General features: G+C 39.3%; 2 protein-coding genes across 2 annotated transcripts; both read left to right on the top strand.

Moving 5' to 3' along the window:
• The first annotated feature begins 5,562 nt into the window (after positions 1 to 5,562).
• On the top strand, positions 5,563 to 6,620 carry LOC116179008 (juvenile hormone acid O-methyltransferase-like). Its single transcript, XM_031498699.1, has 3 exons — positions 5,563 to 5,997; positions 6,044 to 6,321; positions 6,379 to 6,620. The coding sequence occupies exons 1-3, from the start codon at positions 5,642 to 5,644 to the stop codon at positions 6,555 to 6,557; spliced, it is 813 nt and encodes a 270-aa protein (XP_031354559.1). The 5' UTR covers positions 5,563 to 5,641; the 3' UTR covers positions 6,558 to 6,620.
• Positions 6,621 to 11,982: 5,362 nt separating this feature from the next.
• LOC116178432 (neuromedin-B receptor) lies at positions 11,983 to 19,366 on the top strand. Its single transcript, XM_031497922.1, has 6 exons — positions 11,983 to 12,099; positions 12,147 to 12,450; positions 17,867 to 18,045; positions 18,093 to 18,236; positions 18,419 to 18,616; positions 19,040 to 19,366. The coding sequence occupies exons 1-6, from the start codon at positions 12,025 to 12,027 to the stop codon at positions 19,364 to 19,366; spliced, it is 1,227 nt and encodes a 408-aa protein (XP_031353782.1). The 5' UTR covers positions 11,983 to 12,024.
• Positions 19,367 to 19,651: the final 285 nt, after the last annotated feature.

Below are 19,651 nucleotides of genomic sequence, written 5' to 3'. Positions count from 1 at the left end.
CCATATCTCTTCAATTGATGCTTCTCCTAACACTTCTTTAATTTTTCTCATTTCTGTTTCCGTTCTAGATGTATATTCTCTTGCAAACTCCTCTTCTTTCAGCTTATATGTTTTGACTTTTTGTATGCATATTTTCCCAGCGTTTCCTATTGCCCTTATCGCTTTGTACTGTTCTGCAGGAACCTTCATTTTTGACATTACTAAGTAGTGATCAGAATATATTTCGGATCCTCTATATACTCGTGTGTCCATTATTTCCTTCCTGTGATATCTGTCTATTATAATGTAATCTATTATAGATCTCTCCCCTCTGCTCCTTACTTCCCTCGTGTATTTGTGTATATCCTTGTGTGCATAAAAAGTGTTTGTTATTATTAAATTGTTTAGCAGGCAGAAATCAACCAATCTTCTTCCATTATTATTTAACGTAGTTTCGCCATATGTACCAATGGTTTCTCCAGATTCTTGGTTCCTTTTACCTACTCTTCCATTTAAGTCACCAATTATTAGTAGTCTTCCCTTAATCTCTTCAATTTCTTCTGTTAACTTTTCCCAGAATTCATCTTTTATTTTCACTGCTTCATTTTCATCTGGTCCATATACTACCAATATTGATGTTTTGCTTTGCTCCCCGATATCCAATTCTACATGTAGTAACCTCGCTGTAATGCCCTTCCATTTGTATATGTGTTTTGCTTTGTCCTTCTTTATTATGCAACCCACTCCTTCCCTAGCTCTGTTACTATGTTGCACTCCGCTGTATATGAAGAGATGTCCACTATCTAGTACTATCTCTCCAGTTCCTTTCTTCTTAGTTTCAGTTATTCCTAAAATGTCTAAATCTGCTTTCTCAAATTCCTCCTCTAATTCTTTTTCCTTATCCATTATGCTTCTAACGTTCCAAGTACCAATTTTTAGAATGTAATAATTGTCCGTGCCTTTTGATTCGTTTGCCGATTCCATTGCCTTGTCCGTCGTTATGTTCCTGCTCCCTGGAGATCCTACCCGTTTTTTGTCTGAGCGTCCTCTTCGACAAGCCGATCTAGTTGTAGATCCCACCTCCAATTCTTACCGTTAATAGTCATTCTTTGGTAACTGGTCCTTACACGATTTCCTTTCTGTCTTTCCTCTCTTGCTCTGTTCCTGATTTCCGATTGTATTCTCCCTTCCTCTTTGGTAAGGTCGTTTTCTATGTAGATTTTTGCTTGGCCTAAAACTTTCTTTTTTTTCATGATTTCCAGTTTATCCTCCCAATTTTCTAGTTCTACGCATAGTATTGGAAAATCATCTTTTGTTGGAATTTTTCTCACTTGCCTGATGTGGGGAGTTGCATCCAGTTTGGTGCTCAAGAATGTTTCCGTTTCTTCTTTAATTCATCTTTATTATTTTGCATATCCTCCTTTATTTCACACCTCATGGAGTTAATGAGGTCTTTTATTTCTTCCATCTCGTTCTCTGTAGGTTTTCTTTGCTCTTCCCTTGAAGGGCTACGCGAAGTTTTCTTACTCCTTTGGGATGGGTCCGGCGAAGCTTTATTTCTTTTCCTTTTATAATTGGCATCTACCGTTTCTCCAAGATCGCTACTCATTTATTTCAGCGCTGAGTTATTGTGCCTTTACCGCTAGTTACACCACTAGCTTTAATCTAAATTAGCTAATGATATTTGTACCTAACAATAAATTCCTGTCATTAAGCCTTATAATTGGTGTAGGTTTTTAGATTCAGTTTTCAAAACAAAATGCAGATCACTTAATGTGCCTAGGTTATCTTTTAGCGCGTTATTTAGAATCCGTATGCAATTATAGTACCTAATTTTCCATTGAAACTTGATGCCTTTGTAGGTAGTATTTCGCGGCCAGATTGCTGGCTTGCGTTTCACAACTCTTAATAAATTGTTACCTTATGAATTAATGATAATGTAATAATTGTAACCTAGTTCTAATTATACTATTGCGACAGCGATGTATTTGCCGCAGCTTCCTTGTTCCTCTGTTTAATATCTTTTGGTATTAAACAGCGATTCTTCACGACCGTTTTACCCAATAATTTTTTTACCCCTAAGTCATATGACGATCGGTTCTCGAGATATGGCCGAGGAACATTCTTATTGGGTCACCCGATACATCGAACACAAGTCGCGGCACCGTGTAAGCCCTTGGCCACGATATAACAGTCGGGCGGGATAGATGTCGTTGCTTCATAAGCATTAACCTATGCGTCACTTACGCTTATTCGCTCAGGCCGTTCTCCTATCCGCCACCTGGGGACGCGCGTGGTAGGGTACCACCCCTCTGGTTATGATAAACATTTGACGGAGTGGAAAGGGAAAAAGGAAGATGGGAAAATTTACAAAGGAAGAACCCTATGGAGAGACAAGGTTGAGGGTAAGAAGGGAATGTTTTGGACATATTAAGACAAGGATGCTCACTTAGCCCAACCTTATTTAATCTCCACTTAAATGACACGGAAAAAGTTTTAAGACAGGGCCAAGGTCGAGGGATAGTGGTAGGATCAAGAAAGACATGGAAAGGAAAAGAATAGAGCTAAATGTAGAAAAGTCGAAGATGATGAGGTTTGGGAAGGGGATGGAAATGAAAGGGGGAATGCAAATATTTAGGGTACCAAATGCGGGTCGGGTACAAGTCGCCGCCGCCGTCTCGCCGCGGCCAATTCGCCGCGGCCATCCGGCCGCGAACCCAATTGGCCGCGGAACCGACTTGCCGCGGACCTTCTCGCCGCAGATCATCCCTCCGCAGACGATATTATCTGACCAAATAAACAAAAAGTATTTACATATTTCAATTGTTGTTTAAGGTTTTATTTGTCCTCACTGCTGAAAGAAATTAGGTACCTATATAGGAAGCTTTCTCTAGTCCATCATTGTTCTCCTTAGCTTGATGTTATTTGCATTCCTTTATCTAAATGAATAATTAATTAGGTACATGCAGGTAAGTGGTCTATACACAAATTCTTTTGTTGTTGTTATGAATGCTAGTTTTAATCCTAATTACCTACACATTATTATACTCTATACAAAATGCAAGGGCGGTATTTGGAAAATGTCTTTTGTTTATTATTTAATTTGTTCTAAACCTGACCAACTAGTTGCAAACTGATACAACTTTGCAATCTATTGGATATAATACAAAATCCTACCTACCTTCTTTGTATTCATTCTTAGAAAATCAAGTAGTTGTTAGTTAATGGGGTGCTGCCCATTTCCTGAACTGACTTTAATCCCTTAAAAGTACCGCTTGAGTTATGTAACATCTGGGTTGCCACATTCCGACGTATGTTTAAACGTAAGGGTGTGTTTGTAAATATGCATCACTTTATTGTTGGCATTGGCACTGAGCGTAACTTAAATAAACGGCATTAAGTATACTCTGCATTTTATTATTAATCCAATACAATCTTTACGCGTGTGGTTTCACTCTACTCGAAACTTTAGTTAGGCAGTGCTTAATCGACAATGGAAAATGAAATACTCTCACAGCGTTCTCAAGCAAAGTTTTGTAGTGAAGGTTTTGTGTACGTTTTTGATAGGATGTCAAGTGATGGAAATGTTAAGTTTTGGAGATGCCAAGAACGAGGAAGGTGCAAAGCCAGATTGCATAGTGGGGAAGATGGAGTTGTTTTGAAAACTATCAATCAACATTCACACGAAGCATCCGCTGCAAAGGTAGAAGTTCAAAAAATCATTACCAGAATTAAACGTCGTGTAGCTGACACTATTGAACCCACAATACAAGTTATGAACGAATGCACTTTAGATGCATCTCAAGCAGCTCAAGGTGCACTTCCTCAATCCCAAGCGCTTAAAAAGACAGAAGGAAAAGATTGGAAATCCGTGCGGCTCCCCCAAATCCTACAAATTTGGAGCAATTAGTTATCCCAGAAGTTTATTCGGCATACGAAGTTCGACCAGGGTTTTTGAAAATTTTTTACTTGCTGATAGTGGACCTGGCCTTAATAGAATATTGATCTTTGGAAGAAGACAAAATCTCGATGTTCTTCACCATTCCAGGGAATGGTTCGCGGATGGTACGTTTAAGATTGCTCCTTTGTTATTTAGTCAGATATATACCGTGCTAGCAACAGCTCATCAAGGAGTACACCCGATTTTCTATGCGCTTTTGCCTAATAAACAGGAGGTTACATACAGACGTATGTTTGAGCTTGTTATAGAACTGCAACCGGAACTTAATCCAGATCAAGGAGTACACCCGATTTTCTATGCGCTTTTGCCTAATAAACAGGAGGTTACATACAGACGTATGTTTGAGCTTGTTATAGAACTGCAACCGGAACTTAATCCAGAATCAATTGCGTGCGATTTTGAAAATGCCGCTATTAGTGCAATGAAACATTGCTTTCCGAGAGCTGAAATACGCGGTTGCTTTTTCCATCTAGTGCAGAACATGCACAAAAAATTATCGCATCTTGGATTAATGCAACGATATCGGATAGAAGCAGATTTTGCATTGGCCGCTAAAATGGTTACCGCTTTACCGTTTGTTCCACACCAACACCTAGACGAAGCAATTGATATGTTGGCTAATGAACTGCCACCTGAACTTCAGCCTCTTTTAGAATGGTTTGAGGATACCTATGTTGGGCGTTTAAATCGTCGCGGAAATGGTAGACCTCCAGGCATGTTTCCTCCTCAAATGTGGAACATGTACGAACGAGTGCTACATGATCAAAATCGGACAAACAATCACGCCGAGGCAGCTCATCGACGTCTTCAAGTGGAATTAGGAGTGGAGCATCCAACGCTGTGGAAATTGATTGAGAGTCTGCGGAAAGTACAAAAAGGTATTTTTGGATAATTTGCATAGTAGTAGTCCATTTTTTTAATGATTATTTATAGGTCGTGATCTGTATTACGAACAACTTGTTGCCGGCCATGCACCACCACTAAAATTACGCAAGTACCGGGACGCAGACAGCAGAATTTTGCGAATTGTGCGTAATTACAATACCTATAATAATATTGAATTTTTAAGAGCTATTGCACATAATTATGGTATTTAGAGTGTAGTGCTTGATAGCTCATATTATGTAAATCAATAAAAATGAATTGTTTAATTTAAATATTTTCTTAAATAAATAAATTAAATTTTTAAGTTGGACGCGGTTTACCGATAAATATATTGTATATCTGCCACCGAACTTTATCTAACGTAACCGTCGAAATTGTAGGATCCTCTATCAGAATATGATATTTCGTTATTTTCGTGGCGAGTTGGATTGGGGGCGAGCTGGCTCGCGTCGAGATGGGTTTGCGGCGAACTGGCGGCGGCGAAATGTCTGCGTCGAATCGGCCGCGGCTAGTTGTCCCATCAAAGAAACAATAGGGAAAATGCACTGGTAAAAGAATTAAGGAATAAGGGAACGGTGGCGATATGAGACGTGGAGAATTGGAGAGAGGGGGTTCAAGAATGATTTTAGATATTTCGCTACAATTAACGAATTATTGAGGTCAAATTTCACAAATAAATTATAGATTGCGCTACATCTCTGTTTTTTTACATTTAGTCATGGATTGATAAGAAAACTTCAGTTTGATGATAACACTCTACGCACATGAACTTGATTTTTGTCAGATTTAACATACCTACCTACTGAAAAGCTTAAAATGAGTAAGTCCGAGAGATATATAAAGAACGTCTTACTTTCCCATAAGGACGGCAAATACTTTATCGATAAAATTAGAACATTGATAACGTGGGAAGAAGGGTGTCGTATTTTAGACGTCGGATGTGGCCCTGGAAATGTGACAAGCGATTTTCTTCTGCCCATTTTACCAAAGTCAGGTACGATAATCGCTATCGACAAGGCGGCCGAAGTGATATGCTACGCGAAGGAGCACTACGAGAAATCCCCTCACGTTAATTTCGTTCAAATGGACATCGTGTTTCCGGATCCACAGTTATACAAAACTTTCGACCATGTTATTTCGCTCTACTGCCTTCACTTCGTAGCCGAACAAGAGTAAGAGATCTGTTTCTCCTCCCAATGTACCAGATTCCGATTTCAGGATAGCGCTAAGAAACATATACAACATGTTGAAACCTGGTGGAAACTTTTTCTTTACGTGCGTGGTGCAGTACAACGCTTTCGAAACATTTGCCGCCATTAGCGGTACCGAAAAATGGAAGCCATACATTGTCGATTATAAATCATATATGTCCCCTTATCAGCAATCCAAAAATCCAAAGGATGACTTGGAGAAGATGTTGCTGGCGGCTGGGTTTGATATATCTTTTATTGTCGAAGAACCAAGGAAATATAATTACCTCATAAACGATATCAAAGGTAGGTACTAAGATCCAAATAATAGGTAGGTATCTCATTTACAAATTCTCTTTACAGAGATATTTCTTTCGTTGGATTGTATAACCATACCGCAGGATCTCGAAGATGAATTTCAAACTGACCTTCAGCGCATCATTAGAAGCTTGGGACAGATCCAAATTGAAAATGGCGATGAATTTTATTGTACGAAATGTCAGGTGTTGTTTGGGCATGTCACTAAATCAAAAAGGAGTTAAAAGAAAGTCGATAATAAGGACCTTTGGACTAATTAAACGAAAATAAAGCTTTCTCTCTGAGGATTTATTCAAAATCTTTCTGGTGCTCCCGCCCCACAAAGTGTATACGTAAAGAATAATCTGGTCAGTTTCCAGCGTCAAAAAGTTTCTGCTACGGCGCACCAATTTTGAGATATGACAACATTGTAACTCCTATTTTACCAATTAGGATTTATTTATCGATTGTGACGATTTTAGATCATAGTATGTAGTTACACATGGTAAGTAGTCCCAGGGGGCGAGCACGGGGACTACTTTCCAGTTTTGGAACTCTGCTGCGACAGAATTCGGCCGCAAGCGATATTTAAGTGTTCTTGTCTAAAAGCCCACCAGGAATGGTAAAGATCCTGTCACAGTAGGCCATGTAGCCAAAGATACAAATGTAAATAGGTCATGCACTTCTTGTCTAGGTATCTATGAAACTGTCCCTATGCACAGATTTGAGTTTGCAGGATCCGAGGTGGGTTCTTTCCACAGCACACGGTCTGATATATCGTAACAGTATAGTAACAAGGGCACATGGGCGTTGGGGAGTATTTTTTTTATTAGTTTGGTAATTCAAATTTAGCGTATGAAGTAGAATGTATTTGAAGTTGCGCGATTTTTGAAATTGGGCCATGAAAAAGATGGCGGGTTTCTTAAATTGTTCGGCTGTGTTTCTTCGGCGAGTGGCCCTTAAATACGGTTTTGACTGATAAATTCGTTTGAAAATTTAAGGCGCCGGTGAGTCGTGGGATATGACGTGATTGGTTTAGATTACAGTATAGTGTTCAATGTCGTATAATTATAAGACATTTGCAGGGCATAGGTAACTATTTACAACTTGGAAATTTGGATGTAGGTTCTTCTGAGGCGATGGCGAAAATGATTTAAGAATTGGTGATACTTGTTAACGGATATGGAATTCACCTAGTACTAGCTTCTTCTGGACAGCGGCTTGAATGTGCGTTCGTAGAGTCGTCCATTGTGCAGGACTATAATAACGTGGCGTTCGTCGGTTCCCGCACTATCGAAGATCGTAGATTTGTCGCACTATAAACCCTTGCCGTCGTCGTTTTTTGGCCGTACTATGGAAGCGCGGTTGAACCTTCTGCTCACCACGAGAGCTCGCATCGGAATGAATTTTTATTGTTTACGTTTGTGTGTGGCCTTATAAAGGCCGGCTCTATAGTAGTGTAATGGTTCTAACGGTCTCTCAAGCAGACACTGGAAACGTTGACACACCCTGTACTTACCGTTGGCAACTCTGGGAACAAAACTACGAGCAGAGCCCTAAAAGCCCACGCCATTTTGATGTTTCCTACGTACATGCAATTTATTATTTTACGAGTTGTTTTACTTAAATTGATCGTAGGTACATGTACTTCAATGTGTTTTTGTACTACATTGATTTATCATGTTTTCCACTGCATTTGTGATGTCTCGTGGGATTTATTTTATGAATTTCTTTAATTGCATTTGATTCCATTACCTGATTGTTATCATACAATTTGAGATGTTTTATTTATGTATATTTTCTCATGCATTTTATTGTTGTAGGTGATTTATTTCATGTATTTGTGTGGCCTATGGTTTTTGTCCCGTAGAAGGTTTCCCTGGTATAGACTTGTCTTTTATTTATCATTCAAAAACAAAAAGCCGGGAAAGCGTGATGCTCTCCATCGACCCCGTCCGCCGTCGCCATCTTCTTCATCCCGCCACGCTCTTTTTAGCGCACTTTTTAAGAATTAAAAAAAATGTGCTATTGTTTGCGTTTTGTCCGTCCATCCGTCCGGACCCACTTCTACCGTTATGAACTACTTCTAGGATGGTCCTAGAGTCCTGGAATTTTTTTGCAGTAGGTAGCCTATACCTTGAAGGTGTGCCAGACCCTCGAATTATTTCCTGAGATGCTGTTTTTGAAAGTAAAACGTGCTTACCTTTTACATACGACAACCAATTGGTCTCTCGACCGTTTTGCGCAGATGCCGAAGACTAGCGGATTTTCATAACGAAGCTAGGGGAAAACAAGTATAAATTGTGCATAACTCTTGTGCAGATAAAGCGCATTTTTTTTAAACGAAATAACTTTTGTTTTGACCAATGGATATATTTCTAGCAGATGTCTCAATCGCCTTTTGTGAGTACCCTCTTCCAACAATCCGTTTTTGAGGTATAAGGGAATATACCCGATCACGATAAGAGGTCGAGGAGAAGGGCTATGGTTGGTAGCAATTAATTCCTTTTGTTGAAACCTTTCATTAGAGTACCATGAAGGATATAACTAATTCCACTCCTCCCCCCTTCCCCTCCACCCCGTACTTTGATAAGAGGACAGAAAGAAGGGCAGTAGTTGATAGAAATCGGTTCCTATCGTTGTGACCTTCAATTAGAATACGATGAGAGATAAAATTAATTTTTAACCTCCCCCCCCCCTCAGGCCCCGTCGCTCACTGATCTCGAAAGAGTCGCACGGGAAAGTTTATACTTTGTACAAACCAATTTATTTCGATGAGACCTTTCATTAGAATACCATGAAGAGTAGAACATGTGTTAATCCCCCCCCCCCCCACGCCCTGCCCTCACCCCATTTTCTAAAGTTTAACTTCGCACCACTAAAAGCATGCGTGTGCAAAATCTGTGAGCAATTGGTTGTCGTATGTAAAAGTTATGCACGTTTTACTTTCAAAAACAGTATCTCAGGAAATAATTCGTGGAGGGGGGGAGGCCTTTTAGACAGCGTATTCTTAAAAAATGCGCTAAAAAATACAAATAATGCGCCGCAGTACCAAAATTAACCATATCCAGATTTCAAAGAGACGCCTCATTTGTGGGGCTCTAAATTTACATAGGTACTAAAAATATAACTCTTTTCACTTAGTACATAACATACTCCGCCTCTCTATTTCTCAAAATGTTATGGTCGGACGGACACAACGCAAACAATAGCATATTTTTAGCGCATTTTTTAAGGATTAAACATGTTCTATCCTTCATGGTATTCTAATGAAAGGTCTCATCGAAATAAATTGGTTTGTACAAACTATAACTTTCCCGTGCGACTCTTTTTCGAGATCAGTGTACGACGAGGCCTGCGGAGTGGGGGGAAGGGGGGGGGGTTAAAAGTTAATGTTATATCTCATTGTATTCTAATTAACGGTCTCAACGAAAGGAACCGTTTTCTACCAACTACTTCCTTTTTTTCTGTCCTCTTATCAAAGTACGTGTAGGTGGGAGAAAGGGAGAGGGGGGGGGAACTAGTTTTATCCTTCATGGTACTCTAATGAAAGGTCTCAACGAAACGAAATAATTTCTATTAACCATAGCCCTCCTCCTCGACCTCTTATCGTGATCGGGTGTATTCCCTTATACCTCAAGAACGGATTGTCGGAAGAGGGTACTCACAAAGGGCGATTGAGACGTATCAAAAATGCGCTTTATCTGCACAAAAGTTGGGCACAATTTATACTTGTTTTTTATTTATTTTATTTAAATAAAAAAAATAATAGAGATAGTTTCAGTGACTTATTTATTTCTCGTGTGGATACTTACGAAGATAAATTGTTCGTAAAGTAAAGTCCGAATGTTATAGAAAATAAAATAATCACAATGCTTTGGAGCATCGAATGAGCTATAAATATTGGAAATCCATATCGCGAAATAAAAAGTTATGATAGTTCAAAGCAGCGTTGGACTGGGTCAAGCATAGAGTGACCCAGTGACCCAGTTAGTTTACTGACCCAGTGACCCGGTGACCCAGTTGACCCGGTGACCCAGCTTGACCCGGTGACCCAGCTTGACCCACTGACCCTGTTTGACCCAGTGACCCAGTTTGACCCGGTGACCCAGCTTGACCCGGTGACCCAGTTTGACCGGGTGACCCTGTTTGACCCAGTGACCCAGCTTGACCCGGTGACCCAGTTTGACCGGGTGACCCAGCTTGACCCAGTGACCCATCTTGACCCAGCTTTACTCAGTGACCCGTCTAGACCCGGTGGCCCAGTAATTAAATTATTGTTAGGTATCATCCAAAACAATTTCAAGTAACTTTTAATTTAAAAAAAACTTCCTCAATAATATTCGCCAACAAGCACGTAGCCCAATTTCATTCAAGAGAACTAATACCTAAAAAAATCAAATGCATTTGTTTATAGTTTGTAGTCATGTAATCAATGAAAGTATTTAGAGAAAAGATTTATTTGGATTAAGCTAACTAGTAGAAAAAAATTAAATGTGAATGAATACCTGTAAGCAAACTGGTAAGCCCTGAAGCAAAGAAATGAAGGAGGGAACTGTTTAGAAATAACATTATTCTAATACAATTCGGGACATGGAAACTTTTTTACGGCAGTATTAAAGCAAACATCACAGAAATGGCAGTTGTCAAGCAATCGAGTATTATTTATTTTCAACAAACCAGCATTTCATTTATTTCATAATCTGTACACTTGAACCGAGGGCACTGACTTAACTGCGTTATTCGATCAAACTAGGTTACTTGGTCGAATTGGGTCCCCGGGTGAAATTGGGTCGCTGGGTCAAACTGGGTCACTGGGTCAAACTGGGTCACTGGGTCAAGTTGGGTCACTGGGTCAAGTTGGGTCACTGGGTCAAACTGGGTCACTGGGTCAAACTGGGTCACTGGGTCAAACTGGGTCACTGGGTCTAACTGAAAAGAGTATGACGTGACCCAGCGACCCAGTTTAATTTAGTGACCCAGGTGACCCAGTCCAACTCTGGTTCAAAGTGCGCACACGAATTTTGGAAGTTGACGGTCATTTTTCTAAAAACTGTGCATAACAAGGTACGTAAATATGAGTGCTTCAGATTCTGCTAAAAATGTACTGTCACTTACAAAAGGAATTATTGATGTATATCGCTTAGTTGCTGAGAAAATAAATACTTTCGGTGGTCTAGTCGCGCGCGCGAAAATGAGTAAATTTCAACTTTAGCGGCCTATAACTTTTGTCAGGACCACGGGAAAATGTAAAGCGAGATTCTGAAGGTTCAAACATTTCTGAACAAAATGGTGTGGGTCCCAATTCTTTCTACTCCAAAAAAATTTTTGAACGATGTCGCGGGTCTCTCCGCTGCTCTAATAAGTTAATTATTGCATTGAAGTGCGGAACTGAAACACTACCAGTAGGTATGAAGCGACACTCATAATATCAGCATCAGATCGGCTATAAGTAAAGGCGGTAAGTATAGATGAGTATTATAAGAGTGCCACTAAAATATGCAATTAATCCATTATGCGTATCTTCCAACGTACTTACCTCCACACAATCAAGCAGTCAGGTACCTACTCACCAAAATTGAACGAGATAACAAATCAGATGCCATATGGTAAATGTAAAAGTACATATTTGCACAAACAAGTAATGAAGCTGATGTGAGTTCACACAAAATTAACCGGTGTTTCAATATAGCAAATTTGGCACTAGAGAAAATGAACTACAATTCCACTAGCTATGAGTTCGAAATTCCAGAGTGCAACAACAGTAACTGCAACTCATGGCGATCTGTGAGTGAAAATTTCCATTAGAAATGTTTTCAGATCGAGCATTTCAGGATGATTTGTCAACTGTAGCTTTCATCAACGATATTTGGCTGGTAGCTCCAACAGAAGAAATCATAATAAAAGTGTCAATCATGATACCGGTAGTGTCTTGGGGCATTTTTGGAAATGTCTCTTTAATGTATATCATCATTAAAAACGCCTACCTACAATCGCCCACAAATGTTCTAATAGCAAATATGGCACTGGCCGATTTCATTTTGCTAGCTGTGCATCCGTCGTTTTTTTTGGGACATGATTTTTTCCAAAACTATCCGTTTGGAGAGTTTGGATGTCGGTTCGAGGGAGCATTTGAATGTAAGTAATTGATCGTTATGTGAGTAATACGCTGTTTCACGAAGTGAAAATTTAGTCTTCAGTTAAATAAACTTGTAAACAATGTAGCAAACGAGCTTCTGGGTATGGCTATAGAATGCGCAAAACCAAATTTTTAAACTGGTGTTACATTTGCTTTTATTTCAAGTGCCTAAGTATCGAATTTCATTTAAATGCTTTCATAAATAAGAAAGTTTGCACTGCGCATGCGCACAACAAAATTTTGAACTCAACTGGCGTTAGATTTGCTGTTATTCCAAGTGCCTACCTATGTATCAAATTTTATCTAAATACCTTCATAAATAAAAAAATTATCAAAGTCCTCGTTTGAGATCGAAGGGACTTCAGCGCATTTTTGTGTGGCAGATCAGTATTCTATTAGCCACTTTCGATTCAACCATCAATAACAGATCTTGTCGAAGGCTACTACATTCACTAACCGCTTCCCCCTTTCCTCGTGCACCCGCAATTCGCTTTTAAAGATTTGACTCCACCATCAGGAAGATCGTGTCGGGGGCTACCACATTCCCTTTGACGGTACCCACTTCCGACGTTCGGTTCACTCGCAATTCGCGTTTGAAGATTTGACTCCACCATCAGGAAGATCGTGTCGGGGGCTACCACATTTCCTTTGACGGTACCCCCTTCCGACGTCCCGTTCGCCCGCAATTCGCGTTTGAAGATTTGACTCCACCATCAGGAAGATCGTGTCGGGGGCTACCACATTTCCTTTTACGGTACCCCCTTCCGACGTCCCGTTCACCCGCAATTCGCGTTTGAAGATTTGACTCCACCATCAGGAAGATCGTGTCGGGGGCTACCACATTCCCTTTGACGGTACCTCCTTCCGACGTCCCGTTCAACAGCAATTCGCGTTTGAAGATTTGACTCCACCATCAGTGAGATCGTGTCGCGGGCTACCACATTCCCTTTTACGGTACCCACTTCCGACGTCCCGTTCACCCGCCATTCGCGTTTGAAGATTTGACTCCACCATCAGGAAGATCGTGTCGGGGGCTACCACATTCCCTTTGACGGTACCTCCTTCCGACGTCCCGTTCACCAGCAATTCGCGTTTGAAGATTTGACTCCACCATCAGTGAGATCGTGTCGCGGGCTACCACATTCCCTTTTACGGTACCCACTTCCGACGTCCCGTTCACCCGCAATTCGCGTTTGAAGATTTGACTCCACCATCAGGAAGATCGTGTCGGGGGCTACCACATTTCCTTTGACGGTACCCCCTTCCGACGTCCCGTTCACACGCAATTCGCGATTGAAGATTTGACTCCACCATCAGTGAGATCGTGTCGCGGGCTACCACATTCCCTTTTACGGTACCCACTTCCGACGTCCCGTTCCCCCGCAATTCGCGTTTGAAGATTTGACTCCACCATCAGGAAGATCGTGTCGGGGGCTACCACATTTCCTTTGACGGTACCCCCTTCCGACGTCCCGTTCACCCGCAATTTGCGATTGAAGATTTGACTCCACCATCAGTGAGATCGTGTCGCGGGCTACCACATTCCCTTTTACGGTACCCACTTCCGACGTCCCGTTCACCCGCAATTCACTTCTATTGGCGACACGAGAAAGAGAGACAGCGATTCGAGATTTACGAAACGTTAAACCGCGTGAGTTCGCAACGGAAGGTAAAAGGCGCCTGACTACTTCTCGAAGACGCGCGCGCCGCCTCGCAAAAGGTCGTTAATTTCGCCCCTATGACAAAAAACAAAATTCCGCCACGCAGGAGTTGTGCGCGTTTACAACATCTTCCCGACGACACCAATTTCAAAAGAATCGGACCAAAACTGTAGTAGAAGATAGGAAAAAACTGAAAAACCTTCACGTTAGTATACTACGCTCGAGGATGACGCCCAGATGTCGCCAACCCCAAATCATGTAGCCATGTCCCTAAGGTTGACAAATTTCACGGCCCTGTAGATACACGTACACCCGTTGCCTTTCTACAAGAGTTCTTCTACGCGCCCACATTTGCTGCCAGCCAGCCAGCCAGCCAGCCAGCCAGCCAAAGTGAGATTAAAAGCTACTTTTTACAAAAAAAAAAATTTTGCAAAAATGCGCTAAAAAGTTCGCAATTCGGTTCATAAATTGTCGAGATGCTAAAAGGGCACTGTGAATGTTGAATCTATTAGACTCAACTTTTGAAATTGCGTATTATATCTATGGCTATACCCGTATTGAATTTCATGCAATTCGGTTCATATCTAACAGAGATGTCAAAAGAGGCTTCCTTATTTTTTGACAATTCTCGAACTCCGATCTACAAATTTGATAGACTCCCGTAATCAGCCCATTCGTTATCGAGATATCGTGCTAACGGACGGACGGACAGACACCTTGTAGTGTACTTAACCCCCATGTTGAAAACTAATTTTGGAAACAATGGGACAGGTAGGCAGGTATATAAATTCTAAGAAAGGGTGAAAGGTATAGAATGTGACTCATCTTTGGTGCAATAAAGTCTTTTGTTAAAAGCAAGACGGAAAATTACATGACCTTGTAAGCAAATTCAACTATCGCCAAAAATATGTGGCAATTAGCGAATCGCAACTCATTTATCGCTCATAGATTCTAAACCTCAGTTTTGATTATCATAATTCCGCTCCCGCAAGATAGATAACTCGCCCCTCGTTCGGGGTTTCGAGCCTACAGTTGAAAGTCGAACACAATCACGCAATTACCGGTTTTTCTTTCACGGATAATGCGATGGCTGCTATCTTTCCCAGATGTTGAATTTTTAATTGAAGTACGGGGGTAGGTAGCTAGTAAACCTACGTGTATAAGCCAAATTATCCACTTCTACAATACGGTATATTTAGAAATGTAACTTACTTATAAATAATTCTTAATTCTAGTACTTTGGTATATATTGTGATACACAAAAAATTATGTTTTGTTCAATGGTCTGGTTTTATTCGGACCGCAGACTCATTGTTTTCATTTTTAGTTTAAGTGCGTGAGGGTGTCCTCTACACAGACTTGCCTTAGAGGGCCTAAGTTTTTTCTCTAGTATAGCAAAAAAAATATATATATATTAGTTAGTTTGTCAATCAGATTGTTCATTACTGTTAATTTTATTTGGTGTTAATTCAACTACTCTGCTGCTGTACATGAGCAAAAAAAAAATTCTTATTATTTGTCGTAACTCAACTTGATTAAAGTTTTTGCCACCTCCGTGACGCTTCATTCACGGAGAATATGTTAGTTACAAACAAAAAATCAGTACACACACAAACAACTCGGTAATTTCCACATATTAAAACAAAATGATCAAAATTTATATGAATGTAACTTCTGGTCAAAACCATGTAATCAAAACATAAACATAAATTAAGCAAGCATTACACCAAAAACGTAAACGTTTACAAACAAAAGGATAACGGTATCAAATATGTGATTCTGCATTAAGGTTAATTCAAGTCAATTTCAAAAACAAAGATTGAAACTATGAAAATATAAAATGCTACATACAAAATACGATATAAAGAAATGCAAAGATTACGACTTGCATTAAATTACACAAAATAACAACAAACATGTATGGAGCGACGCGTTCGCGACCGCCATTAAAGACAAGATGCCGAACGTAACCCACGTTCGTGTTCTCCAGATGGTGCAAACAGCTTTCCGCTCCTAAAAATTGCGTGGTTTCCAACTCTCAAAAATGTGTGCATCGTTGTAAATTGTATATACAGGGTGGAACATCTCAACCTCAAAATTAAAAACTCGCTAAGAGCTCGTTAATACAAAGGAGTACTATGCTAAAATAAACGATTTTCGATGATTATAATTAACTAGATTTTTGGGAAAAAAAACATGTATCTTACAATCTCTGGTTAGGCAACACACTTTACAGCCGAAAGAATAGCAGTATGGGAAAAATTCGAAATGCTCTGTATAATAACAATCATGATAAGTCTTCGACTTTGATCATTCTGCGCAGATTGCGCAGATACCGAGAACAGGGATTTTTGGGTTTGAGGCTTGGCAGAAGGTCGACGTCGTCATCAATTTTTAAATTTCATGCCACATGCCGAATCACGAAAAAATGGGCGGTAACGTTGGTTCGTTGAAATCACATACTTATTTCACTTGTAAAGGACCAAGTCAAATCCTGGTCACGGCACCAAAAATTTTGTAATAACTTAGGTCCAGTTGCGAAACGACTGCGCAATTGAAAACCAAAAATCAAAACTTCTGCTAAAACTAACCGAAACTCGTGACGCACGATCGTCAAAACGAGTTGCTTGAGTATGTGTGAGTGTCACTCTAAGGGTTAGCAAAAAAACGCAAGAAATGGGTAGGAAATCTAATTAAAAACGTTAATGATATAAACAATCAAATTCAAATTCAAATTAGAGTTGCCCTTCCTTGATCACACGAAAATAGCTCTAGGGACTTCATTGATTACATTACAAACAAGAAAAAAAAGCTATTGTTGGTGGCGGTTTTGGTAGTAAATGCGTAACCGCGCGCACAGTAAGTGTCCTTGTAATTTATTTACACACTATTCTAATGGAGAAACTATTTACAGGCGAGAGCACCAATTACATATATCACCTAATTAATTTTAGTGCTTTTGGAACGGGTCAGTTTTATTACCAATTTAAAACCATAAAGGCCGATTCAGAGTTCCGTAACGGTAAGCGGTAACAAAATAAGAAAAATAAACATTTAAAACATTTTTCCGTAAGACGCAAGGCGTAAGTAGTAAGAGATAAGAAATGGATCATTTCATTTCATTCCTTATCGCTTACGGAATGAGGTGCCTTCGGTATCGTAAATCGTTTTAAAACGAATAACCAAAACCTTTTTCTTTACCCCTGAAAATGCATGAAATGTAAAAAAGCCAATCACACGCCGATATAAAGAGGATCACTCGTCAAAATTTACAACAAAAAAAGACACATGTAAATAAATACACCCTAGTCGCACTTAACCTTGGTTCATAGGTTGAAGGGGGTTAAACAGCACGGTCCAACTAATTGGGTGGACCGATATCGCTCCCAAATAAACCCAAATATCATCAAAAAAATCTATAAGTATAAAAAGTCATAATGATTAAACTGAAATTATTAATTATAATTCGGCACTCACACATGGTGTAAGAAGTGAAGACATGCAGTACACTTCTGCAGTGAAACATTCTTTCTCCGTTGGAACGAGGATAAAAAATATAAAACTGCAACTGACGCAAAAGAAAAAAAAAGATGAAACAAATATTGTGTACGCCAAACGCGCACCTGACGTCTCCCGTTACAGTACCCCCTCTATGTTTTGGAAATTTTGTAAATAATGTTGGAACAAAAATATTTATAAGTCTAAAAGACACAACAAAATTTAAGCAGTTGCTCTCAAGAATGTTCGTTTTTAGGTGGCGTTCTTGCAGCAAGCGTCACAAATTTGGTAGCCATAAGCTACGATAGACTAAATTCCATTGCTCAACCGCAAGAAAAACGGCTAACTATAAACAAGGCGAAAATTATAATGGTCGTTGTCTGGATCATTGGCCTGCTGTTCACCATACCTCCAGTCGTACTTAGGTCGTATAGAGTATGTATGATTACTTACGGGTAAAATTTGTAGATTTTTTGTTTCAGGAAAGACAGTGGCTCGATTTCTTGGAAAAATATTGCACAGAAGATGTTATACTCGTGAACGTATATTGGCATATATTTATCATAGTTATCGTTTGGGTACCGCTAGGTACTATGCTGGTTTGCTATGTAGCATTATTTATCAAGGTAAAAAAATACGCTTTAGATAATGCACTGTGCGCCCAGTTACTAGATAGACCAAATGTAGAGAGAGCTTCTCATCTGCATTTTCATAAAAAATGTTCAGAATCAGAAGAAAAATTGGTCACATTTTGGTCTAACTTGGAATTGGACACAGTGCTATAAATAATAATGTTGTTCTTTTGCAGTTAAGACAATATGAAAAAATTGTTTTACGAAAAATGAAAGCAGTTACCGTACAATACAAAAAACAAGTGGCGAAAATGATGTTTGTAGTTGTTATAGCATTTATAATCTGTCGATTTCCATTTACTGCTCTGATAATTTACAGAAATGAACGTCTGAAAAGAAACCGCAGTATGAAATCTGAAAGTGTTATAAACCAAGTAAGTACTTTAAATTAGTTCGGAGTTGAAATGGCACATGTGAAGTTAGCCCTTCATTTATAAAATGTTGAAATTGTAATTAGAGTTTTGGAGGCCTCCTCTAAAGTACTTAAATTAGTAAAAAAAATTAGAAAAGAAGACATAGCGTTTCTTGAAGGCTTTGTAAAATTTGAAATGCATAATTTGTCATTTTTTAATGATAGCTTATGTTTGAAATACGGCATTTTTCTTATCTCCTCGGCCGCTCCTTCTTCACTCGTATTATTTAACTTTAACTCTAAAAAGAAGTTCACTTTTGACGCAACCATTGAATACTTATTCAATGAAGCAACTTTTTCATAGATTTATCAAGAACTCAGCACAATATCACATAATCTACAAAGTATGACATTTTTTAACTTGATGCTCTATTTTTATTTCTAGGTCAATGGTTCCTATTACACATTATGGTTTGTATCGAAATATCTAATTCTTATCAATGCGGCCATCAATCCAATTATATATGGCTTAACGAGCGAGAGATTTCGTAAGGAATTCCAGAAGATCCCTGTAATTAAGTACATGTTTCCTGAAAGACATAAACAAATCCCACATCATGAAATAAAAAGTAAACGTAAACGGATTACGACAACAACAACTAATAGAATAAACATTTTTCTTATTTTCAAAAAACACAAAAACAAGCCTCTGCACATAAACGAAACGGTCACCACAAATAGTGATAGTCAGGCACCTATCATTGTTAATTAAATTTCCTTCCTATAAAGTATGCAGGATTATTGGATATAGTTAGATTATAGGAAAAGTATATTATTAAGTGTTTTTTCCCAATTGTCTATCATGAATCATGATTCTTGTATTTCATTGTAGGTACTTTCCTTTAACAATTCAGATATAAGGAATTATAACCGACCACGACAAGGGATCGAGCAGGAAGACTATGGTTAATATAAATTAATTACTTTCGTTGAGACCTTTCATTAGAGTACCATGAAAGATAAAACTAGTTCCACTCCCCCCCCCCTTCTCCCTCCG

The sequence above is a fragment of the Photinus pyralis genome, unplaced genomic scaffold, assembly GCF_008802855.1.
Source record: "Photinus pyralis isolate 1611_PpyrPB1 unplaced genomic scaffold, Ppyr1.3 Ppyr1.4_LG8, whole genome shotgun sequence".
NCBI classification, from domain to species: Eukaryota; Metazoa; Arthropoda; class Insecta; order Coleoptera; family Lampyridae; genus Photinus; species Photinus pyralis.
Note: the sequence above shows the minus strand (reverse complement) of the source record. Positions and strands in the feature narration are given on the sequence as shown.

What these genes read in the sequence shown, in the direction of transcription:
- LOC116179008 (XM_031498699.1), top strand. Translation starts at nt 5,642, where the DNA reads ATGAGTAAGTCCGAGAGATATATAAAGAACGTCTTACTTTCCCATAAG. An exon ending in CACTTCGTAGCCGAACAAGA is followed by an intron (nt 5,998 to 6,043) that starts GTAAGAGATCTG and finishes TTCCGATTTCAG; the next exon opens with GATAGCGCTAAGAAACATAT. An exon ending in CCTCATAAACGATATCAAAG is followed by an intron (nt 6,322 to 6,378) that starts GTAGGTACTAAG and finishes TTCTCTTTACAG; the next exon opens with AGATATTTCTTTCGTTGGAT.
- LOC116178432 (XM_031497922.1), top strand. Translation starts at nt 12,025, where the DNA reads ATGAACTACAATTCCACTAGCTATGAGTTCGAAATTCCAGAGTGCAAC. An exon ending in TCGTACTTAGGTCGTATAGA is followed by an intron (nt 18,046 to 18,092) that starts GTATGTATGATT and finishes TTTTTGTTTCAG; the next exon opens with GAAAGACAGTGGCTCGATTT. An exon ending in CTGAAAGTGTTATAAACCAA is followed by an intron (nt 18,617 to 19,039) that starts GTAAGTACTTTA and finishes TTTTATTTCTAG; the next exon opens with GTCAATGGTTCCTATTACAC.